Raw genomic sequence first — 24,638 nt, 5'->3', positions numbered from 1 at the left:
AGTGCTCATTGAGTCGTAGGCATTGCTGCCCACGAAGTCAACAGCTTTAGCTGCCGCGTTGCCGTGAATTTCGCCGAGCATGCACAGAACACTCTTGCACGGTAAGCAGAGCCAATAAGGAGATGTGTGTCGGGTTGGTAAGGCCTGAGACCTATCCAAAATAGAAAACTGTATCAAGACGGGCTGCTGCTCAAACGGGGAGATAGCAGTGTGCGCTCTACAGGATCTATGTGAGGAGGCATCCATAGCCCACATTGAGCACTAAACATCATAGAAAGTAATAAACCGTAATTTCCGAAAATTTGTTGGTCCTCTTTTTTTCAGACTGTTAGTTTCAGTATGAGGGAAGAGGTAAACCAACGGCGTGCGTTGCGGCACCGTCTATAGCCCACAATCACACAACGTTTTATTTGTTGCGTTGAGCTAGCTCTACTCTGCAACAATTTACGGATACACGCTGTGAACTCATATAATTAAGTATGCTTTTTTTCTAATGCATCTAACGAATCTAGTAGCAAGTGCCTAGGCTTATTGGCATAGACTACAATATGCAAATGTGCATATTCACAAGCTTTATACCCGTCGCAGTGAGGAAAAAAGGAAAGTACAGTGAGCCTTTGTGCAATACATTAGCTTTATTATAATCTTACAAGCATTTGATTGGTGATAACAGTGTTTTCCCCCTTTTCAGGCATGTACAAACAACGGTAAGTGTCTAACGGAGCGTAAGTAATCCAAGGATCACTTCCAGTCCCTGAGTTAATCGTAAACTAAGCTGGAAATTGATCTTTTCATTAGCGTGTACGGGAACTGCGCCTGATTTCGGTTGGTTAGGAGCTCTTCCGAACAAGAACTCCCTTGGCCTTATGAACTATGAGTGGCACTATCATGTTTTTTGCTTGTGTTCGGGTAAATTTCCACCAAGCCTTTGCACATAGTAATCCATCAATATTTTGGTGCTTCCCTCTTCGAATGATGCTGAACAGAACAGGCAGAGGAATGCAGGGCCAGTAGCAGCCGCCGTCGGCTGCGACGGTCGGGCGTGTCGCGCCAGTCACCTATTGAATCAGGCTGGGAGTTTTGGGGGCCCACGGAATGAAACACATGGATTTTAAGGTATAGCTGTCCTCAAGGTTATCACAGTAGATGTCTCAATGCGACAAGTAAAACCTTAATGGGTTCATATGGAGGTGCCGTTTTCCTTGTGGGGTTTCGCATTCCTAGGTCACCTGATCCCAATTCGTGGGAAATCAAGGCGAAACAGGCATCCCCAGTCAACTCTCCAGTGTTTCACTTCATTTAATATGAGGTTTTGTTTTGTTTAAGCACAAGAAATTTTCTTGAAATTCACGGTTTTTCCGTCGATCGGCCGGCTGCCGCCTAGAGCTGCTTTTGAACAAGAGGGCCTAGGCCTGGAATTCTTCGCTGTTTTCCTCTTATATGCATCATAGCATTTATCCCAAAGCTCTTTAAAACAAGAGTGTTTTCCTCTGTAGACATAGCAACAGCGGTTTTTTCATTTGTTCCACAGCGGCGAACACCAATGCCATAGGCGGTGTGTATACCCTTACCCAGGTCCGAAATCCACGGGAGCAGCAGCGACACTAGCCGAGCGAGCCCTACAGGAATACTCTTCTACCGTCGGCAAACGCGTCCGGCTGCAGTTTAGTAGCAGCAGGGACCCAGGGACAGTTTTCCTGGGGAGTCAAAGCAGAGTAGCACGGCAGCACCCAACATTAGAGCGCCTGCCGTTCTTGTTACCGTAGCATTGCAGGCTCGCCATGAGTCGCATTCTCTCTTCACAAGGCGGTAGCGACGGATCCAAGTCTTCTTGAGCCCAGCTGCTTCAGCGTGGCGCTTGAAGAGAGGCTCTGGGTCCTTGGACAGTGTGGTTTCGGGCGTTTTTGTTGCAAATTCATTAGGCAACTTGAGTATATATATATATATTATACATACGTCCTGGAATCGTCCCTGAGGGAGAGGACTGTTGTAGAATCCTGTTTAAGCAATTTCGTTTATTACTTCAGGGAAGATGGCCATGCGAGCCGGCGCGTGGAAGGGGCTGCTGGCGTTCTGGCGTTTTTGCGGCGAGCTCCTGAGCCAAAAGCATGGCGTAGTAGAATCTATTGGTGATGGTTTTGCTTGGTGGGGAGGTATTTGTTTTCGTCATCCTGTGAAGGTGATTTTTGGTTCTATTGTTGCATGTTTAGTACTGGCCTCCGGTTTGCTTCCGCCGACACCGATTTGGATAGACGGCGCAGAGCGGCTCTATACGCTGCCCTTTTCTCGGGCCAGAGACGATGGCATACTACACGAAAACCTTTTCGGGGATGTACACGGGCGAAAGAGCGTGGTAATTCTTACTCATAAGAACAGAGGTACCAACATTCTGACCTGGGAGCATCTGGAAGAGGTGCGACGCATCGACTCCATCATTCAAGGGAAGGATACGGACCCGGAAATGGGAAGAAAACTTGTCATTCCGCGGTCTCCTGATGTCATAGCTGCTTCAAAAAAAAACGATAATGAGGAAGGGGGCACATCAGCACCTGGGCAGCACAGCGTGACAGATGACTCGGCCTTTCTTACCTTTGAGGACGTGTGTCTGCGGAACGCCCTGGGTGCTTGTTCAGCTGAATCAGTCTTGTCGTTCGGTTTGGCGGACTATAAGGCTGCGGGTCTAGTGAAGGGCGAGCCGGAGGTTTGGCTGTTCGGAGGCACCGCCTTCAATGTGCAGCAAGTAGCCTTCATTCCAGAATACTACTTAGGAGGCTTCACGAAGGAGCCTTGTGAGAGGCGCATGCCTCGGGCAATCGCAGAGCGCTTGTTGCCTCCTTCAGCCGTTAGGGAGCTACCTACACCCGAGGATGCCTTTGTGCTTGGATCGATTGAGTGCATAACTTCCGCAAGTGCTCTCATGCTGCATTACGATGCAGATGGACAACCAGTGCATGAGGAAAGGAATGCAACTTGGGAGAGGCTGCTCATTCAAGTCCTGAAGGCAAATCAGACAATTGGAAATCTACGCGCCTACTTTCAGGCTTTTCGGTCGCGAGACGATGAGCTGAAGGCTTCTACCGCAGAGTCCAAAGATGTTGTATACGTGGTGTTCACTTTCTTCCTCCTCGCCAGCTACTCCACAGCCCTCAACTTTTCCTGCGATTTGTATCGCTCCAAAATGTTAAGCTCGCTTATGGGGTTCTTCGCGGCGTTTATGGGCCTAGGAGCTGGCATGGGTATTGTGGCGTACATGCAGGTGGCCATGGTCCCCACAGTGCTCATCTGCCCGTTCCTAGTTCTAGGCATTGGCGTCGACGACGTGTTTGTGCTTTTGAATGCATACTGCATGGGGTATACTACGCACGACCCCGAGCAGCGTTGCATTGCGACCCTTAAAACCTCAGGCTTGGGGATTACCATCACCACGTTGACGAATCTGATATCCTTCGGAGTGGGCTCTTTCAGCACATATCTCTCCATCCGGAACTTTTGCGTGTACAGTGCAATGGCGCTCTTCTTAGGCTACATTTTCGTCCTCACATTCTTCTTCCCAGTGCTCTGTCTTGACGCCAAAAGGGAGTTTTACTCCCGCGTTTCCCCCTTCTGCCTTCCCACCACTTCGCAGCTGCACCAGAAACTCGAAGAAGAGAGGAACGCACTAGGGCCCACCGAGCTGTACGTTCACGACGTGCTCAAATCGGTGTCGCAGGAGGAGATCGTGGCGTACAGAGTGCAAGTATTCTTTGAAGAGAGAAAACTTCGAAAAGCAATGGTGAAAGAAGAGAAAGACAAACAACTAGCGATTACGGATGCACAAAACAAAAGCACTTCCAAGCCGCAAATCACGGACTCCCCCTGGCGCTTCCTCACAAAAATGTAAGGCCAAGAGTGCCCCGCTCTTAAGGCCTCCCTCCTACACGTGTAGATCCCGCAAGAGCGGCATGTCGCGACATAGCAAAATCACAGAAAAGAGCTGCATGCACTGTGTATGGCCTTATGAGTCTCAGGTTTTTCCAGCCAGCGAATGCGGAGAGGCATGGCCAGGAGCTCATCATCAAGACCACTGTGCGTGGTCTCAATCCTCAGCTGGCGCGTTATGCGTTGTATGATGAACCTCGAGGCTCTGTAGGACGTAGGTGGAGGACGTTCTTCCTGTCTTACTACGGACCCTTTCTCATGAAGAAGCCTGTAAAGGTAAGAAGAAACGCAAGCTGAATGAGGGGCCTCCACGAAGGAGGCATCCGGGGAGTGGCGTGCCCTCCCCCGAGGAGTGAGCTGCTCTAAAAAGGAGGAATTTGACGCCGCCGCTTTCTGTATTCTCTCGCTCGTGCCTCGCCGCTGCTGCTGCGCTTGCAGATCGCAGTGCTAGGAGTGTTCCTCACCATTGCCGCGGTCAGCATCTATGGGTTCTCAAAGCTGGAGTTAGGGCTGGAAATCTCGGAGCTAGCACCTACCACGTCTTACATGCGGCGCTTCGACGACGCGTACGTTGAGTATTTCAACAAGTTTGACCAGCCAACAGACATCTTCTTTCTTCCCACGCCTGCGCTTTCCGAGCAGCAGCAGCAGCGAGACAAAGGAGCCGACACGGATCTGCTGAACCCCGGAGAGTTTTTAGGACGGGGATTTGCCTCAGAATCCACCGATCAGAGGCCCCCAACGCAGTTGCAGGCCCCCCAGTGGTGGAAGCCAGAAGTTCAAGCCGCTCTGAGGCTTCTTCACCACCGTATAGCGTCGAGAGAGTCTACGTCGAGGCTTGTGAATCCCTTCATTGCAATGCTGGATGACCCCGAAATCGGGCCTAAGCTTCGGCAAGGCGACAAGCAGGCAAGGCGTTCCCCACACCAACTACTTGAATGATCGCACACGTGCTGCCGTTAGGGTCTCTTTACCCGAAAGGCGAAACGTCAGAAAGCGTCTTTGTGAAATTCTTGTGCTGGCATGGGGAGCTACTGCTCCTCACTCCACGGGGAGCCGCGAAAAGGGATGATGCAGCTCTAGTGGGAACTCTCTGTAGCATTTCTACGTTGTGCATGCTTTCTCGCCTTCAATCTGCATATTGGAGAGTGTCGTGTGATGATGCACACTGCCCTGCGCTGCTGCGTCAGATCTTTCTGGATACTCTTTACTACCAGCTGATGCAGGCGGGCTCCCCCTACCGCCAGTTCGCTCTGGATTTTGTTTGGAGTGGCTCCGAGCTCAAATCCTTCCGCATGCGCTTGCTGCCCAAGTTTATGGCCCGATCAGAGCAAAGGGCGTTTTGGATGCAGCAGCTGCGGGAGGACTGCGACGCAGCAATGAACCCCAAGGCTCTACTGAAAAATATGCTGCAGGAGGCGGAGCTTCGGGAGTCTACGGATTACTCCAAGGAGCTGCATGACTTGGAGGAGCTGAAGGCGGTCCCCATCGCTCCTCTTAAGGTTGCCTCGTACACCTACATGATGGTTTTCTATGAAAGCGACTTGGGTATTCTTAGCTCCGTCCTCATCAACATGCTTTCTGCAGGAGTAGCCATGCTGCTCGTAAGCTCGCGCCTTCTCTCCGCAAGTGGCTTGAAGAAAGCCCATCCACAAAGGCAGCCATGTACCTTAATAAGACGCTAATGCTTGGCAGAAGTGCCAATCAAAGACCGAACGCAGGGGGACTGAAAGGGGAGGGGGCGGGGTTGGTTGGTGGGTGGGCTAGGTCGCGCTTAAGTCATGAACGCTACTACAGCGCCTGGTTTGATGCCTATACACTGCGCTTGAGTTCTTTGATTTAAATACGCGCATCACGGTGGACAACCCGATTTATGCCGCTTTTAGCGGAAGGGCTGCTCTGCTTGCCAGTGTAAAACGCAGCTGATGTGGCAACAAGTGTGCGCACTCAGGTAGCGTTCATTCTGATTCCCGAGCTAAGTGCTGGTCTATTGGTGATCCTGATGATTTGCCTCATCGATTTGGCCCTTTTCGGCTTTATGTATTTCTGGCATGTAAGCAGCACTTAGCCAAACATTCTGAGGGCTGTCTGGCCTCTGCAGAGACTGGCAGTGACAGTAGCTAGTCATAGAGAGAGCTTTCCCCTTTCCACACACACATACATACACATACACACACACATGGATACATACATGCAAATACACATACATACATACATACGTACAAATACACACACACATACATACATACATACATACAGAGCGACTGAAATTGCACGGAAGGTTTTGGCACAGTGTGGATGTGGGAAAGGCAATCATACTGTTTGGCAGGCAGCGTGAGTACTTTTTTTTCTGCGGATAGAGGGACTTCCAAAGAGTCTGTGAATGAGCAAGCGAGGGGTGGCGGGCATGACCCTTCGCACCCTGTATGTTAAGTGGTGTTTTGCAGGTAAAGCTGCACATGGTGTCAACGATAGCATTGGTCATTTCGATTGGATTTGCGGTGGATTATTCTGCGCACATGTGCCACTGCTTCACGCACTGTCTCGGAGAGACCCGCGATCAAAGGCAAGGCATGCCTCCCTTCCACTTGCACTGCAAGGCATTTGAGATTTGCTGGACATATGGGTGCCTGGTACGAATCTGTAGAAGTGTGTGAGGCTTGCAACAGCCGTCTTGTCTCTTTTAAGAGGCCCAATGAGCCTCCGAAAAGCACTAGGTGCCATGGAGGGAGTCCAGAGTGCGCTTAAACGCGCTTCCCGGGATTTCCTCGAATAGCGATGCACGAAGGCTAGGAACTTGTGTTTTTAATGGCCTCTCACGGTGTTTCTTGTGCAGGGCGATAGAGGCGCTGGTGCTAATGGGGAACCCACTCTTCCACGGAGCCTCATCAACTTTGCTGGGTATCTTGCTCCTTGGCTTTAGCGAGTCTTTTGTCTTTACCGTCTTCTTCCGGATGATGGTCATGGTAAGCTGAACAGTGCAAGCCAAGTCCATATCCGCTTGTCTGCATTCTGTTGGTTTGCCTCTCGAAAAGCAGAGGTGTGCACTTAGTCTCGTCTGTCTGTGTAAGAGTCCCAATGGCTCCGCAAATGGAAAGGTGAACCCGCAACATGCATGCTCAGAGCAGTAGGACGAATGGGGGGGGCAGGCACGAACGAAGGGGGAAGCCGCCGCGTGGCTGCTGCCCTTCCCGTGCTCTAAAGGAATAGCAGTGCAGCAGAGTCTCGAGGAGGCGGCCGTATCACGAAGACTGCTACAGGAGGCTTCCTTCATGGGACCCCGTCCTGCAATGCGCTTTTTGGCCACATTTTCCCTCAGGTGGTGCTGTTTGGAGCGGCACACGGCATGGTACTGCTTCCAGTTATCCTCTCATGGCTAGGTCCCATGCCTTCTGCCCACGGGAAAGCGGAGCTCGACGATGCGGGTAGCCATGTTGACGAAGACGGCGATTCAAAATCAACGATGCAGGAGACAGGCACAGCGACGGCCAATGGCCCCGCGGATGAGAGAAGTCTGTACGACTCGCTGCACATGGCGATTCCCCCCCCAAGCCTCGCTCTTAAGCCTACCAGCTCCAAGCTGGGGTGCAAAGCCCCTTGTGCAAGCTCGGTTGGAGGCCGCAGTTACAACTACCCCCCCGCCGCGCATCCCAGTTCCTTCCTGCCAATACCACCGCAAAAGCTCGCTGGAAGCAGCGGCCTCTTCACAAGAGACAGGGAGGCTGCCAGCACCAGCAGCCCCATGAGGCGTTCTAGGTCTGCGGCAGCGGCCGCCTCATCCAGAAGCGGGATTGGGGAGAGCCAGCCTCGCAATCACCAGCATTTGTCCCGCCACACCTCTCTCTTCTCACGCACAGACCAGCTCTCCGCTACCAGAAGCCTTGACGGCAAACAGCGAGCCCACAGCATCAGCGCTTACAGTGCATGTGGAACGCGGCCGCAACTCCCGTCTTGTGTGGAGGACCCCAGAAGGGCACCACGCCGCCTTGGTGGCATGAACAGCACGAGCTACAGAGTAAGTGACGCCTTCATGCCAGCTGAATCTGCGGGGCACCCGCAGCAGCCGACTTCTAGCTCGATTTTAGGGCAGTCGGCTCAACAGAATCACAGGAAGCAGCCACCCCGGCAACTCCTGTCACCTGTCAAACACAGGACCACCAGCAGCGGTAGTGGACAACGCACATCGCAAGATACATCCCGACCTTTCAGCGGTAATGGACGCAGTAAGGGCACAGTGAGAAGCGAAACGTATCAGTAGCCGCACTTCCCTGCCCTGGATGCGCTCTCTCTGCAAGCTGCCACATGAGAATCCTTGGTCACCCCCGTACCAGAGCTGGGTGTCTCATGTACACCCTCGGAAAGAAAAGAGAAACCTTCTAGAAATTTCATTTAGTTGAGATAGTTGAATAGAAGGCATTCACTTCGCGCCATTCGCACACACCTTAGACGGGGTATCATGGACTTAAAAAGCCAATAGAAGAGCCAACTACGCGACGTTACTCCATGGCGCGGAGGTCCTCATGAAGCACAAAATGCCATTGGGTGCATTTTGCTTCATCAAATCGCTCGCATAAGGGGTTTGAAGATTCTCTAGTCTATCCATTCGCGATTTTTAATGAACTAGGTTAAGAAAGAACCAGCCCAGTGGAGGTTCCCCTCCGCGAGGCCGAATCGGGACGAACCTACCAAATTCAATTTTTCCCCCTTAAAACGAGCTCCCCTTACTACAGATGTCTGCTATGGATGGGGGAAAGCGCACTTAGCGTAGAGCAATTGGTTTGAGGCACCGTTAACAAATCTACTCTGGTTGTGTTGCCATACAGTAGAACCGTGTCCTGGGCACCCGCACTGACTGTCGTACAGACACTGGTACTACGCATTACGCTAAATGTCTAGCAGATGGGACACCCGTATCCGCATAAAACCACCAATTCTTTCCCAAGAGGGACTCTGTAGTTTCAGTGGCTGTGGAATTTGTCGTGGCTGTTCGCCACAAGGGAAAGGCACAGCCAAAGATTCTGAGTATGTGACTCAGCTCTTTGCATTGCTGTATTGACCTAAGAGGACGCACACCTACTTGTGCACTCAGTTCCTGCCTCAGACCCAGATAAGTCCGAATCACTAAATTCGTCTACCATTAGCGGCACATCACACATCTGCCTCCTCCTAAGTGTGACCCCGCAAAATCCCCTCCAAAAGCAACTAGTGTGCTCACCAAATCCTGTAGCTGTCGTTGCAATGCTGGCATCGCTACGGGCAGTGGGGGACTCGTCGGCTGCTAGTGAATGTTGTTGTCCAGTTTGCTGGTCCTCTTGGGCACCCTCTAGGCCAAAGGAATGCTGGACGGTAGATGACGCAGTTACTGCGGCCGTTAGTAGGCGCAGGAAGCCCTGGATTTGCTGGGGCAGAGGAAGTAACGCGGCTATTGTCGGAGGCATCTGCCCGCAAACATACACAGCCACCAAACGAGATCAAGAGCCACAAAGATGCGGGACCACGGAGTTCTATTTCTCTCTAATCACCAATTCTGCCGGATGGCACTCTGACCTTCAGTTCGACGATCCGTAGTATGAGTCTCTGTATTTCAAGAAGCGTCAGTTTCCATTCGGTGACTTCTGTCCAAGTAATCAGGCCGCTGCGAAGGTCATTTCTTAGAGCCATTTGTCTCTGCTCGAGCAGAAAAAGGTCACGCTGCTGCACTTGCTGCAGCTTTGAGCTTTTGGCCGCAACGGCATTCGCCACAACCCCAACGGAGGGCTGACTTTGTTCGAGCTTTTCAAATCCGCTGTGTTCTTGATGCTCCTGCTCTATATCAAGGCTTTTGTCGTCTTCCGGTAGAACACTACTGATTGCGCTGGTGGTGCTATCTTTCGAAGGAGGCAGTATTTCCAGTATCACCGCGACCAAAGCGAGAGAAGGCAAGGCAAACGTTTGAAGGGGAGTCGACTCCAACAGTGCTGCGGCCTCTGAGGACCAACACCGATATTTTCACAATACAGGAGCTCCCTAACAGTGTGTATCCTGTGCCGCGAATTTGGACTCCACTTGGTGAAATACCATTTCAGGCTGTCTGCAACATTGAGAAACGGGCTGTCTTGAGTTCCTATCCCCAGCGCATCCCTCCCTGATTGTGGTGTTTCCAGATGTCAATACACAAAGTAACACCTTTTACCTTCGGCAGATTTGGGCGATTCTGGGGTCTTAGTATGTCTCTGAGCCCCCTGTGATATAAGGTTGGCACGCAAATGGCCCTCGTAGAATGATTCAGAGATTCCTGTTCTACTGACTCCTCCCATACCCAAGTGGAACCGTGACGTGAGGGTGCGCAGAGGGAGAAGAGACGCCCCGAGAAAGCAAAAGCACCCATCGTATTGAGCCCATTGGTACATGTGCCTCCATAATTTCACTAGTACAGTGTAAGGTGGATACAAGCCCTTCCAATCAACAAAGGACTAGCCCTGGAAAGGGCAATATATATATCTGCTTCTTACAAGTCGTGACAGTCTTTTGCGGCTACCAGGGGCCCTCAGCACCCCAGCTGGCGTCCCAGAGGTATTTCTTCGGCTTCTTGATACGACAGGCGCGGCAGGACTGCTGGTGGGAGATCCTACAGAGAGCAACGCAACAGCGAGCAAGAAATTCGAGGTCTGCGATATATTTACGCATCAGCAGCCTTGCTGGCCTTTTGGTGGTAGCCCCAGGAGTTGGCAGATGGTGCACTCAGGTCAATGAGCAGGCTGTGTGAAATGTGGATTTGTGGCTGTGTGACTGCTTCATTTAGTGCCATAGCGCCAGGATATGCACATGCAGGGCCGATGAAGGGTGAAGCTGCTGCTGTCTCTGCTGTATCAGCTCTGTGACGGTACTAAAGTGGGCAGCGCTACTGACGGTTTGCTGTTTCTTTGTCTGTTGAGTCCAATCGATCTGTGGGTAGGACAAGTCCTGCAGACTGCGTCTCAAATAAAACATGAGGCTTGGGTATGAGGCCATCGGGTTCTGTCTAGACAAGTTGTGGCCTCCCCATTCACAACTCGCATGCAGCTTTAAGGCAAACGCACTACGGTAGCCCAGGCATGGCTCTTTGGACGGTAGCCCTGGTGCTATCTAGCGAATCACAGTTGCCTATCACGTCCGGCAACCCCGAAAAGCCCGTTATTGCAGCAAAAGAGATGGTGTTGGAATCAGCTTTGTTTAAAATGCTTCGAGCTACAGACATTTTTAGAAGCCACCGGGACCTAGGTAATGGACGTAGAAATTAGGGTACGATTACGTCAAAGACATAGAACACGGTTCGAACGGTGCAAACCCCAGCTCCTGGGATTTCTGTTGAATGCGTCTTGCCTGCGCCACACCAGCGGCACCAAAACCTGGAATAAAGAAGATCTTCGCTGGCTCTCTGCTGTACACTGCAAAGCAACGGCGTGTTTGGTATACTCAGATAGGCATATTGAGCGTAAAGATAGTAATAGGTAATGCAACAACACCAGAGGCCTTGCGTGGCTTACAAACATCCGTCTCGCATATTTTAAACAGCTTGTTGTGCAGCTCGTCATTCAGAATGCAGTGGGTCTCTGCTAGAGCCGCTTGAGTGAATACTTTACTGTGACGCCCTGCGCTTGCTGCTACTGCATCCATGCCATTTTCCCCCTCTACGAAGACTTTGTTTTCTGCTCTTCTTCCTTGAGGTACGAAGTGCTCTTTGGAGCAGTTCATGCGGGGGGGCTCTGCTGCGTCCAGCAACCCAGGCGAAGCCTCCTGGGGACTTGAAGAGCCTACTGCCTTTTGTTGCTGAGGCTGCTTAGGGTTTTTACTCCGTAAAGAGCCTCTTTTGCATTCCTGAGCAACAGCGTTCTGGCTCTGTGACGGTGGATCAGAAGATAATTGCTCCTGTTGCTGCATCATTTCCGCAGACTGCCCACTTAAAGTAGACCACGTGTCCCCTTCACACTCCTGAGACGACTTGGAGGCCTGCGGTGGCTCATGCCGCTCCTTTGATGCCTGTCTTAGTGTGCTAGGATGCCTCTGCTGCCTCTTCAGTATTTGCTTTTCAAGCGAGTCGCTGAGTATGTGGAGTTTCTGGCAGAGCGAAATCCAAGCAAGACTCAAACTGTAGGAATCTTCTGCGTCAGACCATGCGGCAGTGTCAGATTTAGGGGTTCCCCAAACCCAATCTTTTTCCGACTCCAACACAAGCTGTTGCCCCATGCTCCTGCTTTGGCATTGCAGTCTGCTCTGCAGCAACAAAACCAGTCCTCTTAGGAACGCAGGGAACAACACAGGCCTCCTTTGAAGAGGAAGACATTCTTCAGCAACGACTCCACAGGCGAGAGGCTGCTCAGGTGATGAGTGGCTGGGGTATTTATCTATATTCCAAGATGTCCTAATGATTTCTTCTGCTGGAATCGCACCAGAAAACGCGCGCTGCGTTTTTGGAAGGTCCTTTTCTACTGGGTCTGTAGTCTCGGCAAGCTCTTTACGGTCGCCTAGACAGCAGTCGCTGCTGCGTAGGCTTCGCCTCCTTTCATTCTGAATAACCGAGAAGGTAGCAGGAACGCCACCGCTTAGACGCCGGGCCCGCTGAAAGCTCTCGTCGCTCCCAGGAATGAGCACTAGCTGCTAGCGCGCAAGCCATACGCAGTCCATAAGCCTTGCAGTGGGTGACCTTACCTCGAATAAGCTGCTATCACTTACTAAATAGTTGCTGCTCGAACACGTGAAACCGAATACGGAACAAGCGTAAAGCTTTGGTGTATGGCGGCAATAGCTTGTAGTATGCAGAACGCGACCAATAGCTTGTAGTATGCAGAACGCGACTCGACAAAAAAACACTTGACAGTGAACGAATCAGCGAAGGTCAGATATAAGGAATGACAAGGGATACATCTAGTCCAAGAAGCGCCGACCCGCTCTATGATTCTGCCCACAGTGGTTATAGAACGATGGGCGCACCTTGACAACGTCACAAAGCGAAGCGGACAGATGAATCAAATCGGCGTCGAACGCTAGACACCTGGAGGAACAAAGCACTGCAAAAAGCATAAAAGATATCGATGGATACAGTTATTCGGAGCCTCAGCGGCGGCGAGCCAAAGTGTTGCTGCCATCAATCAAATGAAAGGAGACCCTTGCATGCAATGGAACGTAATTGATTAGTCCTTCTATGTGGCTTAACATACGGCTCACCAAAACTGCGCAGCAGAGAGAACGAAAGGATCGCTATAAGGCATTGGAGCTAGTTTTCGATATGCTGTGTAGACGCGGCGAAGGATAGAGACGTTTCTGAATGCACGAATCAAGCCCTATCCATCATCCGGTGAAAGTAGAGGGTGCCCCGATACTAATGCATCATGAACCCTGCGTACAACTTGTATAGCGGCGTCAGGAGGAACACATATATCCCAAAGTGTCGCCGTTTTGTATAATTGCATGGACGGTAGTGCCAGGTTTTGCGGACAGAAAATACAGTGTAGGCCCCGCACAGGGCACATGAAAGGTCACGTCGTCTGCTTGCCTCAGCATTGTCTGATAGACGCTCCTTATTGTTCTTGCAGCTAGGCGTTCGCACACGGGTGCTTGCCTCCAGATATCTGTCCCCTTACAGGCCTCAAGGTGTCTGTACACCTCAAGCTGCTGGACCACAGAGAGGTCGACAAATGCCCTTACTGGGTCTTCCACAGCGACGGGTTGCTTTTCAGCCATTCTATCGTTAACGAAAAGGCCTACCAATACAAGGGGAGTTCAAGAGGCTTTGTGGCTGTCGCATGCTTTGAGATGTAGCTGTATTGTGGAACGAGGCTGCCGTAAAATATGCACTTTGGAGCTAGCGTGCTCCTCGAGACAGATGACCAGGGGAGTCACCTGTAGGAAACTTATAGGGCTGACGTGGTCTCTCTTACCTTCATACAAAGACCCCATCTCCGATTTATATTTGCCGGCTCCATGCTTTTGGTCTGCCCTCCAAGAACCCTCATACCGTGCCCCGTTAGAATAACTGAAGGCGCCAACTCCTTCTCTTCGGCCGTTCTGTTTTGCAGGGGTCATTTCAAAGAAGATATACGAGTCCTCTGTCTTTGGTAGGAGCGACGAGTACACGCGATGGAACAAGTGCGGGGAAGTAAAGCTAATCCCAGAGTCTGACAAGTCCAATCGGCCACTCCTAAAGCCAATGCTGGACGTTGCACGTGGGGACTCTAAACCGTTTACCGGTGTGGCTCGACCTATCTGATCTCTTTTTCGCTGGCTCTAGTTACTTTTCTGCTTGCTTGTTCCCTATATCGTGAGGCTCTCTCTAGATATCTATCGCTTGACGCCTGAGGAACTGTGCCGATACTTTAAATTGCCCTTCGTAGTGGTTTTGCTGAAGACTGCGTCCGACGCTCCCTGCAGTCAACGCAACACTCGCACAGCAACCAGAGCCCTCAATGGCTAAGCAATGACAAGTCGTGCATCGTGCATCTGCATTTCACCATTTTGCTGTGCTATACTTGGAGGCAGAAGAATAGACACTTCCTACAGGTTCCCGTGTCTTCGGCATCTGCAGCGTCGACCCATGTTTGCCTGCCCCAGCCTGAGACGTTGCCTTCGCACCATTCCCCTGGAGCCTCAAAGCACACAATCAGGCCTTTAAAAGTTCTTTATATGGAGATGGCAACACAGGCCTTCTCCTGATTGTAGTTGTCTAAAGTGGCGCTGGGGCGCAAATGCTATTGTACCGCTATAAAAAAGCTGTCCCCCCCATCGCAGGAGGGCTCTGAATATGTGTTCACGGCATGTATTTGCGTAGTCTAATGCAGAGTAGAAAGCTGCGATAACAAAAGGAGTAAGTCGTCCTCCTTACCAACATACTGCACTGCGGGCTCCTTCCAGTCCATAACGCCCTGGCCATGCTGTAGTCCATCCACCCATTGCCCTTCATAACGACTGCCATCTGCAAATATTTGTTCTCCAAAGCCGTGTCGAATCCCTTCTCGCCATTCTCCTGCAAAAGCCAAAGTAGTGAAACGCAGGTCCAATGCAGTCGGGGACACACGGTAGGGTCACCTCTATTTCCTCCTAGAACACACAGCTGGAATATATACTCTCTCTGCCAGCATTTTCCACTGCCGCTGCCGCATGCAGACTTCGTAAGACATAAGGTGTTCGATCCTACGCAATATGCAAGCACGTGCTCAGTTATACAGTCCCACTCCCCCTAATTCCACTCTAGCTTCAAAACCCCAATTATCCAGCTGTAAGACGGAGACGCGTTTTCCACAGGACAAAGGCTGCTGACGAAGTTAAAGAGGCAGTGCTCATCTAATTCCGGCAGACTCTCACCGCTATACTTGCTGCCATCGGAGCTCGTCAGGACGCCCCAACTGTTGCGCAGTCCGTGGGACCACCCTCCCTCGTATGTGAAGTTCCTGAGGGAATGAGGGGGAAAAGGGGTAATAGTGGAGCTTTCAGCCCTTCATGATAGCTCAAAGTGTGAGCCGTTAACTTGTTAGAAGGTCTATAGTCATAGCCTGTCTTTCTGTACCTGACTCGTTACTCTGGCATCTCCCGAAGCTTGTGTTGCTTGGCAGCACAGCGATCTTACCCGTCTCCTGATGTGTATCTACCGATCCCATTGCGCATTCCGTCAGAAACCTGCAGCATTTTGCAGAATTTTATTGCGACACGACAGATATACTGGAACGTTTGGGATGATACTGAAATGGCGACAAATGATTCTAAGCGGCCTTTTCCGAAGGCTAGAGCTGACATGTATGGACATGAGCCCGGAGGATGTCAGGATACTCTTGTCTCAAATACACGTATTGCTACAGATAAGCCCTACGCATATGCTGTATACAAAATCTTTAATTCTACATGTCAGAGAGCCATTGGATGAGTCCCAAATTTTTGCTGTGCTTAGAGGTTTATAGCCGCAAGCCTCGTGAAGCCCTTTTATTCTTGGCCTAGCCATAACTAATCATTCTTTTTGTTCTTTCCGCAAGTGGAACACTACTGCTTAGCAGACTGAGTGCTACCTGTCCTTCGTAGGTGGCTCCGCTGGGCCACCGAATTACGGCATCTCCACAGAGGCGCATACTCTGGCTAATGGGACCCCAGTAGTCTATACCGTTAGCGAAGCGCACAGTAGCTGCTCCAAGACACGCATCAAGCGGTAAGGGGGCCTGCAAATTTGCTTTCCTTGGAGAACTCCGGCTGAACTCCAATTTCTAGAAGACAAGTTGTAATATTTAACGGTAATTTTGGTGATAGAAGAAGGGAGCATTTCAGCAACTCATACAGGGAACTGCCTTGCCTGGGGTGGCGATGCGTACAGATCCTTGTTTACTGATAATCAAATCTCCAGTAAAAATGACAGAACCAAAGGGCACGCGCTTTAACGAATACGTTGTAAGGCAGGAAGGCCCATCTTCTTCTGGTAGCGCCTCCTGCGATGTTGGAGGCTGTGGCGCACTTGTTGTAATGCTAGCAGTCCCACATTTCTGACCATATGCTTCACCCTCCTCAACCTCGTTGCAAGCGGATACTGCTTCACTAGAAATGGTCCGTGCACTGTTCAACCTGTGGACCAGTTCCGGACCTTGTGAGCAGTAAGCATCAGCCAAAAGCCGGGCTGCGGCCTCCCCCAGAATGCGGAAGGACTTCCCTTGGGCTGTTATTGTACTAGGACTAGGAGGAGGAATACCTAGCTCCGTATGTATCGCGGCAGGACAAACTGCAATTTCCTCCACAATTGTAGTCTCCGTTGGCTCAGGAACCATGCTGCTGATGGGGTGCGGGAAGTGGCATAAAAACGCTTTAGCTTCCTGTGACAACAATCCTTGTTTTTAGCCCTGGAGAAAAATTCCCTTCTCATGGCTCTACACATGAGGCCGCAATGGGAATAGAGTATTGGACGTATTTCTGCACTATTGTTTTTAAGGTGTCTGCCTGTAAAGGAGCTTTCTCCTTGGTCACGACAATCGTACCGGGCTGCTTTATAAGCAGCGTAACTCGTTCTGTTTGGCAAGAATAATGCGGCTCTTCTCTGTTTGGAGATTTACAGCTCAGAAATTTTTACTACCTAAAGACATCCTTCGCGCTTCAAACGGTGGCCAGGATGCCTCGCAGGAAAGTAGGCATCAGCTTTTGTAGATCTCCCTTACAAATACCACTCTGACTGATGATCAGCAAGGCAACTTTTAAATGCAGTTACCCATATATAATATGCTCAGGAGTTTCTTTGAGCCTGCTTAAACCGGAGAAACTCTCCTGCTACGCGCACTGGGGTCGCCTGCATGGTCACGGAGGCCGAGTTGACAAGGGGTTAAGCCCCCAGCCAGTATCGACTATTCTGAGGGATATTACAGCATTTAAATGCCACACTATTGGTTTTAAAATCAGGCAAAGCACAAATAAGCGGCAGATGCGTACTAAAATTGCCAACAATTAACGGCGAAGCGGTCGACAGGTCCAGGGAGGTGACGGTTGAGCCGCTACGGATACCTGCACAAATTTTCAGGCCTCGTTTTTAAAAATGTTTCTACGAATACGTACATTCCCTTACTCCAATCCTGCAACACGCAGTTCTGATTGGCTCAAAGCAGAAGCAACTACTTATTCGCAATATGGCCCTCCAACTTTTTGTCCGCTCCTCAAATAGACCGAGTCCTCGAATGGTTTGTCCATGCACTAAATGCTTTAAAATCCTTTTAAGTCCACTTTACGTATCTTTAAATGGCATCCTCGATGGAGTTCGGTCTAACCCCGCCCCCAGTGTCACACTAAATCCCTGAGAAGCCACTGCCTGAAGACCGGCCTCAAGTGCTTAGTTTGGGTTTGTTACCTTGTATCCCTCAGCAAAGCAGCCCCCCCAGCTAGTTACTTGTAATATCATTTGTATCTTTACACTGCTGCTTGCTTGAAAGGCTGCTCTCCCTCATCCGTCTGGGTGGGGAGCCCGCCTACGATGTGGTTTTCAGCACATCCATCAGGAGTGAAGTGGTGCTGCAAAAAAAGAACGTCGCGATTTAGCCAAAAGGCTCGGGTGGATGTACATGGGCAGTCATTCGTAGCCCTTGGCCCAGGAAAAAACAATAAATTCACTTTCGCACGATGTCTGCATTGCAGCGAACTAAACGATTGTGTGACTTTACCACCAAAGCATATAACCACCGCCGATGGCTATTCCAAAATGGCGGTGGAACACCATACTTTTTAAAATGCCTTAAGACATTTAATCTCCAGTAACTGAATGGCTAGTCGCTCCGGCGACTTCATCAAATTGATAAAACGCCATGCACTCCCGTGCTCTGCCAGTGGAAACAAGATATATATACAAACAAATAGGTACACACTGAACTAAAAATTCAAATACATTAATATTTCTTGTTCCTGCGGAGACCAAGTCGGCGCAAACTCGATCTTCGAGACGCCGTTCTTAATAAGGCACCGCATTTCCCTTGATGTATTTTACAGAATGGTCACATGATCCAGACAGTTTCCACCTCGTCCACTTGTCAGGATCCCGCATGCTCTCCAGGCTCCCCTTTAGCTTCGCGTCCTACTCCGCTCCGCATGTGCCAGCAGAAAGGTAAGCACGGTCATTCAAAGTCGTCGGAATCCATTTCAGTATCAGACAAGGTGGCATCAGCGGATCCTTGCATGAAGCCCATGCCCGCCGAGGTCGAAGCAGACTGTGGACCCTCAAGCTCGGTGTCTGAGTCTATAGGAGAAAAGGGGGGGAAAACTTTATATGTATGCTCTAGAACTAACTTGCCTCGCCTCTTAGCATCCATAGACACGGATGATGTTTCTTCAGGGTTGGCTTCAAAAGTTTTGGAGTTCTTACTGTAGGGATATGGCACCTGTTGAGGGGAGACAGCCTTGAACAAAGCCGAGTTGTCCTCGGAGATGATGAGCTTGTCGGGCTCGATGGGAACGATCTCCCTACCTAAATAACATACTATCTTAGCTGTAATGGGAAATGCATTCACTATAACAAGCGCCGTACAAATTGAAAAAATCCTAGCCACCATCTCGTCTATGGACTTCCTTTCAGAACGAATATTAGTATCTCTAACTAATTACATGGAATTGAAAAGATCCAGGTTCCCGCGGTCCGCCTCTTTTTCCACTGACTTGAAGTCTATGACGAGCGTAAAGCCTTTCCGATTCGTCCTCTGCAGCACACATTCAACTCAAAGTTCCCCTATCAATAAACGGTATACAATGCTTGAAGGCCTGTTCGTACTAAAACTCGTGGAATGCACCATTTCTCCATAGGGAATGTAGAAATCACAGGCGAAGTGCCACATTGCCTACTATGCACAGGGCTATGGGGTCTTGCATTCGGGTAAAGCCTTAGTATCTGTAGTTAGATACAGTGGAACCAGAAGCTGGAACGTGCGCCTACTGCAGAGGCAGTGCGGAGTTTCTTTGCGTGTAAGATTTTTGATGCCTTCACCTTTAGCTCTAGGTCAATGAGATAACAGTCTGTCTGGAGAACAGAATACTCGTAAAGTTTCTTAAGTCCACTCAGCTTTGGTTTGTAAACCACAGGATCGTTATTCTTGTCCACTCCAAAAAAGAATGTTGGAGTATTAGCGCCTCTGCACTCCAGCTGCGTCAACAAAGAAACCTCCGCTGCGAAGTCTATGCTGCAGAAGCACGCATGATGCACAGCACAAGCTGCTCTTTCTGTATCCTGTTTGCAGGCATAATAGAACCATTCCAGCAAAAAGCGCCACAATTTCTTTTAAGCAACCCGCATCGCTGCCCAAATGGAGTGCAAAGGGCATCTGCCAGGAAGCCGGAAGCCTGAGTCCTACTACAGAGCACGCTGTATTAAGGCCAGCTAACTGAGAGACGTCGGGGGGTCTATGCCTCACCTCCCCAACGCATTGAGTTTTTTATACAGAAAAAATCCGGGCACTAGGCATTGCAGCTAGCCTTGTCGGGGACTTGCGCACAGTGGTGATAACAGAACTACATGAAGGCTCTTTCTGCTCACATAATTCTAAGGCCTGAATCGCAGTGAAACGTAAAAAGATGAGTTAAAGGCCAATAATCAACTTACTACACCATCCTGCGCGTGGGGGGTAGACCCATCGGCAATATACGAAGCTCGCCATTTGGAAATTCTGACAAGAATTAATGCGTACCAGACAACTAAAATACTGTAAAAGTGCAAAGACTATGCGGCAACTTGCCTCCTTCTGGCCGTCTACGCCATAAGGCAAAACAACCGACAGGGCGACGACCTCCAGTTTATGGCGCTGGGCGGCCATCGATTTCGAGCCACACATCAGGTTACGAGACGGTTGCTGGTAAAGACGTTAATTAGGCAGTTAATATGTTTTTAAAATAAAACCTGTCAAATATAGAAGCATAAAATTACTTGTCAACCGTGTCAGTACGCAGATTTACATTGTAGACAGGTGTGCAAAATTACAAGCCTTCTCCGTCCCCCCTATTTCTACGGTTTCCTCCACCTTCATTAAATGTGTACGAAAACGCATCCGTAGAAGTCCAGCTCACTTATAATTCCATCTTGCTTAAGACAGCAAATCATTCAAACGTGTGTGGTCCGTGACCGGTGGCATACTGCATCCAGATGCAGTTGCTTCGTCCTGCGGCTTGGGCCCTTCGGCTGCATTCATTCAGGCCTTCCTTAACAGCCTCTTTCGTGCCTCAGCAGCATATTCAACAAATATTTGCTTGTCGCTCGCCACTAAGGGATCCTTCGGCTGTAAGCGGCGCCGTTTCCCCTGAGTAGGAGGACCCCGTCTTTAGCACTGTGTACTTCAGGTTTTGCGGGCAGTGTTATCTATTCATCAAATGCACAATGTGAGCATATGCCAGTGCATCTTTTTGACTATATAGGGCCTGTTGCTCTCCTTCACTTCTCTTTGTGCTGCTCCGTCTGCGTCCGCCCTCCCTAGCCCTCCCCACAAAATGGTGAGTTCTAGGGAAGCTGATGCCTGTCTCCCAACTTCATTAAACATATATATCTGGCCTCTTTCCTTTTTGTTATCTTCTAGGCAGATTCACCCGCCATTACTTCTAGTAGTCTGTAGGAGTGCGTAAAGCTCCTGCCGCGTGATGCTCCTCACTCTCTGTGCGTCGTCATCCACAGGCGTGCGCTGAGGTTATTCTAGTCCCAACGCTTTCGGACAACTATGCCTATGTAATTATTGACAAGTGGGCATCCTTTTCTGCATGATACCGCTATGGCCGCCGCTGTAGATGCTGCTACTGCCCTGCCCCTCCCGAAGTGTCCGTGCTCAGTAATGGACCCCTATGCGCCGCTAAACATTTCTGCATCGTCCATGCTGAAAGAAGCAGCAAACTCAAAAAGGGGCGCCAGTTGCCACGGCGAAGCTTTCAATTCAATGTTTTGTTCTCTGCTGTCTTCGTTGTTCAGGAAGACGAAGGCTGCGGCCTGTGTTGATCCTGCCGAGCCAGAGAAGGTATGACTGTCGAATTTGGACTAAAGGGTGTATGTTCAGGGATATGTATTCAAAGGCATCTGTACAGCAATTGCTGAGTTCGGCGCGTGAGTGCCTTCTGTGCTTGTATTCGTGCAAATGAGTCGGCCGTCCCTCAGACTTTTGTCTGACCCGGATGCTAGTGTGGTTGCTCTGTTTTACATTGCCTTAACGTGTGTACACAGGTTGTTGCTGCGGCAAAGGAGAGGGACGTGACTTTGCGGGCTTGCCTTTGCACCCATAAACATGCAGATCATTCAGGTGCTCACGCCCCTCTCCCCAGCTCGTGCTTTTTGCAAAGGGATATTGCCTGTCAAAATTTTTTGGCGCTCCTGTTCACTTTTTAACGAGCTACTGATGTTTTCTGCAGGCGGTAATGAGAGGATTAAGCAGTTGGTCCCGGACATAGAAGTGTTTTGCTCGGCATACGAAGACACCCCCGGCCGAACCAGAGCGGTCTACGATGGAGAGAGCTTTCGAATAGGCAAGAGGCATGACACACTGAAAGAGCGAAGTCAGATAAAATTGGCGACGCTTGCTAAATGCAACTTAGGGTGTACAATACTTCGTTAATGGCGGCTGCAGCGCTTGAAGCATGGCGGTTTCCTGGGTATTCATCCAGTTTAGTAGTTGTACAGCATATGATCTAAAATATAACTTGTGGCTCATCCGGTGCCTACAGTGGCAAAGCTGTCACCTATTTCTCGCCGAACGCCGGTAATTCTAGTACCGTAAGAATCTGACCTCTGGATTAGGCGGCTTTTGGATGTCTGTTGGTGCGCATTAGGGGACCTTCACGTGAAGGTAATGCACGCGCCGTGCCACACCAGTGGTCATGTGCTCTACTATATGGAGAGCCGCACGGATATGAATGCTAATCCAATAATTTTTACTGGTGGGCTTGCCCTCTATTGAGGCGGACCAGCCATGGCGGTTTGCCTCGCAAGCCGTGTTGTGCATCTCTCTCCCGGCATTTTTGCGTCCAGTGCCGGGTCCTGGTAGCTCTGTGTCTCCCGTGCTCCTGCTCGTATCGTCTAACTCTCTCTTCTTTTCTGTGCTTGCTACCAGCATCGTCTGACTTTTTCGATTTTTCCTGTGTCTTCTATTCGTTCCCTCTTTGTTGCCTCTTGCGAGCTTGTGAAAGGATCGCCTTTCTCTGAGCCACTGCTTTACGTCCCTCACTTCTCTGCAAGGGGATTAACTTTTTGTCTGATTTGGTGGAAATACGTTTAACCTTATTCCCTCTGCGACAGTTGCCTTCCGGGAATAATTATTTTTGGTAGCTGTCCCATCACTTTCCTTGTATTTGGTCGTGCATGATCATAGCTTATTTCACACCCCCTCGTGGTGCCTTTGCGTTGGTCTGCTTGCTGATCAGGAGATACTTTATTTCTTGCAGGCTGCGGGCGGTTTTTTGAAGGGGATGCTACCCAGATGCACCGGGCGCTCATGAAGTCTATTGCAGCACTGCCAGCAGAAACTCTCGTATATTGCGGTCACGAGTACTCTGTATCAAATCTTAGGTAAGGGTCAGGAAGTGAGTGAAAACAGGCAGATCCTTGTCTTTGTTCATTTTCGAACTTCAAAATCAACTAATAACTTTACATCCTTCTTCGTTTTGCCCCTTGGTATTTCTCAAATTCAATATTTATTGCGCTCGCACACTCTGTCCCCAGTCCGTCTATCTTGTGGCGTCTCTAACTGTCCCGTAGGGCCTCATGGGCCTTCATGTGTGCATTTCCTCATTTTCATGGAAACATGTTTTCTGAGGTCTTCCACAGGTTTGCCGCGAGCATCGAGCCGAATAATATGGCATTAGAAGCGAAGTTGGAGTGGGCACAGAAACAGCGGGCCGAAGGCAGACCGACAATTCCCTCTTCTATTGGCGAGGTCCGGCTAACGATCTTTCTTCATTTCTTGATTTCAGCGAGCTTCAGTGACATAGTAGATAGGCGAAGCACACACGATTTTCAGTGCTTTTCTTGGCTTAGCACAACTAGAGCGCCCCTGTTCGAGAGTCTAACGCAATGTAGCCCCAACGTCTTGGACATCACTACGAACTGTGACCGTTCAATGTAGCCTTGCCTAGCCGATTATTATCACTCTTCATTGTGCATTGCACTGCTTGCAGGAGAAGGCATATAATCCGTTCATGCGTTGCGATCGGCGTGAAATCCAGAAAGCAGTGGGGGCTCCAGAAGGGGACGAAGTTCAGACTATGCACATCCTTAGGGAGCGAAAGAACATGTTTAGAGGATAATGAAATTAGGAATAATCTAGAGACTGTTGAGCCATTTACTCTCCTGATTCGCATTGATGAATCTGTACACGCGAAGGGCTGAAAGGCGACTAGATTGGGTAGCGTAACCAAGCATCAATAGAAGCCGCTCGTACGCAGAAGCGGCTTTTCTGATTAAGGGCATTTGAAACCGATTACAGACGACATAGAATTAGATATACAAGCAATACTTAGTACAGGGCAGCTTTTATCGTTATATTGTGAATGGAGGCAAGCAGGTTGCTGAAGTGCTTCTGATTTTGACTGGCTGGCCGGCATGCCGACCTGTCCACTGGGTAGTTAGACGTTGCAGCTCCTATTCCCGCCCACCACCAAATACACCAGCTTTTCATGTAACTGCGCGTTGCATTCATGGCCCATCGGCGATTAATATTATGTTTTCATAAGAAAAGTTCATCCATTTCTTGCGTAATTTTAACCTGCCGCTATTCAATAAATAGCCTTCCAGGAGACCTGTCTACCTACCTTAGGGGAAGACCTTCTGTGTCGATGCATGTGAATTTCGCGCATAAAATCCCTCCAGATAGGCCCCCGACTTGACTTCTGGTCATAATGCTCTACCCTTCCCACCTGACTCCGCCCGGGCAGCTAGGGGACCACACGAACACATAGCCCTAAAGTTACAAAGGTACTGATGCCAAACTCCTTACAGCGGACCCCAGTGGCAGCCTTAAAAGCTTTTATAAGCGGAGTTTGGTGGGTTCTAGTCGAAGCCCTCGACTATGCAACTGCCCGTGGTTGAGCCGGTTGGGTTGGGGGGATCCCTGGATCCCCAGGGCCTACAGGTTGACCGGCGGCAGGAGCCTTGGGTTGCATGAATTGCATGGTGGTAGACATAACGACCATCATGATCATGGATGAGTATTGTTGATAGTTGACCTCGCCGTACCTACAGCTGAGGAAAGAGCTACCGGCAACGAAGAGAGCAATGTAGTACAAATAGTATAGCTTCAAAAGCG

General features: G+C 50.0%; 5 protein-coding genes across 5 annotated transcripts; 2 read left to right on the top strand and 3 right to left on the bottom strand.

Moving 5' to 3' along the window:
• Positions 1-2,032: 2,032 nt before the first annotated feature.
• Positions 2,033-8,176, top strand: LOC34622387 (protein patched homolog 1). Its single transcript, XM_026334803.1, has 8 exons — positions 2,033-3,876; positions 4,008-4,194; positions 4,357-4,827; positions 5,109-5,522; positions 5,870-5,971; positions 6,366-6,484; positions 6,755-6,884; positions 7,238-8,176. The coding sequence occupies exons 1-8, from the start codon at positions 2,033-2,035 to the stop codon at positions 8,174-8,176; spliced, it is 4,206 nt and encodes a 1,401-aa protein (XP_026190588.1).
• A 621-nt stretch (positions 8,177-8,797) lies between these two features.
• LOC113146686 lies at positions 8,798-10,214 on the bottom strand. The gene is made up of 4 exons (XM_026334800.1): positions 10,091-10,214; positions 9,466-9,884; positions 8,996-9,356; positions 8,798-8,901 (listed from the first exon to the last, which is right to left on the bottom strand). Exons 1-4 carry the CDS (start codon positions 10,212-10,214, stop codon positions 8,798-8,800), a joined length of 1,008 nt encoding a protein of 335 aa, XP_026190585.1.
• A 1,138-nt stretch (positions 10,215-11,352) lies between these two features.
• LOC34622388 lies at positions 11,353-16,673 on the bottom strand. Its single transcript, XM_026334798.1, is given in 9 exon segments — positions 11,353-12,520; positions 13,430-13,664; positions 14,227-14,298; positions 14,432-14,512; positions 14,756-14,896; positions 15,235-15,320; positions 15,497-15,546; positions 15,930-16,076; positions 16,203-16,673. Coding segments are annotated over 9 exon segments (2,451 nt in total).
• Positions 16,674-18,494: 1,821 nt separating this feature from the next.
• On the bottom strand, positions 18,495-20,180 carry LOC34622389. The gene is made up of 4 exons (XM_026334797.1): positions 20,055-20,180; positions 19,809-19,916; positions 19,297-19,645; positions 18,495-18,973 (listed from the first exon to the last, which is right to left on the bottom strand). The coding sequence occupies exons 1-4, from the start codon at positions 20,178-20,180 to the stop codon at positions 18,495-18,497; spliced, it is 1,062 nt and encodes a 353-aa protein (XP_026190582.1).
• Positions 20,181-20,847: 667 nt separating this feature from the next.
• LOC34622390 (hydroxyacylglutathione hydrolase cytoplasmic) lies at positions 20,848-23,640 on the top strand. The gene is made up of 9 exons (XM_026334796.1): positions 20,848-20,871; positions 21,029-21,093; positions 21,317-21,362; positions 21,566-21,641; positions 21,751-21,864; positions 22,168-22,275; positions 22,759-22,903; positions 23,162-23,270; positions 23,512-23,640. Exons 1-9 carry the CDS (start codon positions 20,848-20,850, stop codon positions 23,638-23,640), a joined length of 816 nt encoding a protein of 271 aa, XP_026190581.1.
• The last annotated feature ends 998 nt before the right edge of the window (positions 23,641-24,638 follow it).

The sequence above is a fragment of the Cyclospora cayetanensis genome, unplaced genomic scaffold (assembly GCF_002999335.1).
Source record: "Cyclospora cayetanensis isolate NF1_C8 unplaced genomic scaffold, CcayRef3 CcayRef3_contig_5, whole genome shotgun sequence".
NCBI lineage: Eukaryota > Apicomplexa > Conoidasida > Eucoccidiorida > Eimeriidae > Cyclospora > Cyclospora cayetanensis.
Note: the sequence above shows the minus strand (reverse complement) of the source record. Positions and strands in the feature narration are given on the sequence as shown.

What these genes read in the sequence shown, in the direction of transcription:
- LOC34622389 (XM_026334797.1), bottom strand. Translation starts at nt 20,180, where the DNA reads ATGGCCGCCCAGCGCCATAAACTGGAGGTCGTCGCCCTGTCGGTTGTT. An exon ending in TACAGTATTTTAGTTGTCTG is followed by an intron (nt 19,917 to 20,054) that starts GTACGCATTAAT and finishes ACTGCGATTCAG; the next exon opens with GCCTTAGAATTATGTGAGCA. An exon ending in TGCCTCTGCAGTAGGCGCAC is followed by an intron (nt 18,974 to 19,296) that starts GTTCCAGCTTCT and finishes CCATGTAATTAG; the next exon opens with TTAGAGATACTAATATTCGT.
- LOC34622390 (XM_026334796.1), top strand. Translation starts at nt 20,848, where the DNA reads ATGGTGAGTTCTAGGGAAGCTGAT. An exon ending in GCCTATGTAATTATTGACAA is followed by an intron (nt 21,094 to 21,316) that starts GTGGGCATCCTT and finishes TTCGTTGTTCAG; the next exon opens with GAAGACGAAGGCTGCGGCCT. An exon ending in TACTCTGTATCAAATCTTAG is followed by an intron (nt 22,904 to 23,161) that starts GTAAGGGTCAGG and finishes GGTCTTCCACAG; the next exon opens with GTTTGCCGCGAGCATCGAGC.
- LOC34622387 (XM_026334803.1), top strand. Translation starts at nt 2,033, where the DNA reads ATGGCCATGCGAGCCGGCGCGTGGAAGGGGCTGCTGGCGTTCTGGCGT. An exon ending in TTCGGCAAGGCGACAAGCAG is followed by an intron (nt 4,828 to 5,108) that starts GCAAGGCGTTCC and finishes CTGCTGCGTCAG; the next exon opens with ATCTTTCTGGATACTCTTTA. An exon ending in TCTTCCGGATGATGGTCATG is followed by an intron (nt 6,885 to 7,237) that starts GTAAGCTGAACA and finishes ATTTTCCCTCAG; the next exon opens with GTGGTGCTGTTTGGAGCGGC.
- LOC113146686 (XM_026334800.1), bottom strand. Translation starts at nt 10,214, where the DNA reads ATGGGAGGAGTCAGTAGAACAGGAATCTCTGAATCATTCTACGAGGGC. An exon ending in ATCGCCCAAATCTGCCGAAG is followed by an intron (nt 9,885 to 10,090) that starts GTAAAAGGTGTT and finishes GTTGGTCCTCAG; the next exon opens with AGGCCGCAGCACTGTTGGAG. An exon ending in GGCAGGAACTGAGTGCACAA is followed by an intron (nt 8,902 to 8,995) that starts GTAGGTGTGCGT and finishes TGTGGCGAACAG; the next exon opens with CCACGACAAATTCCACAGCC.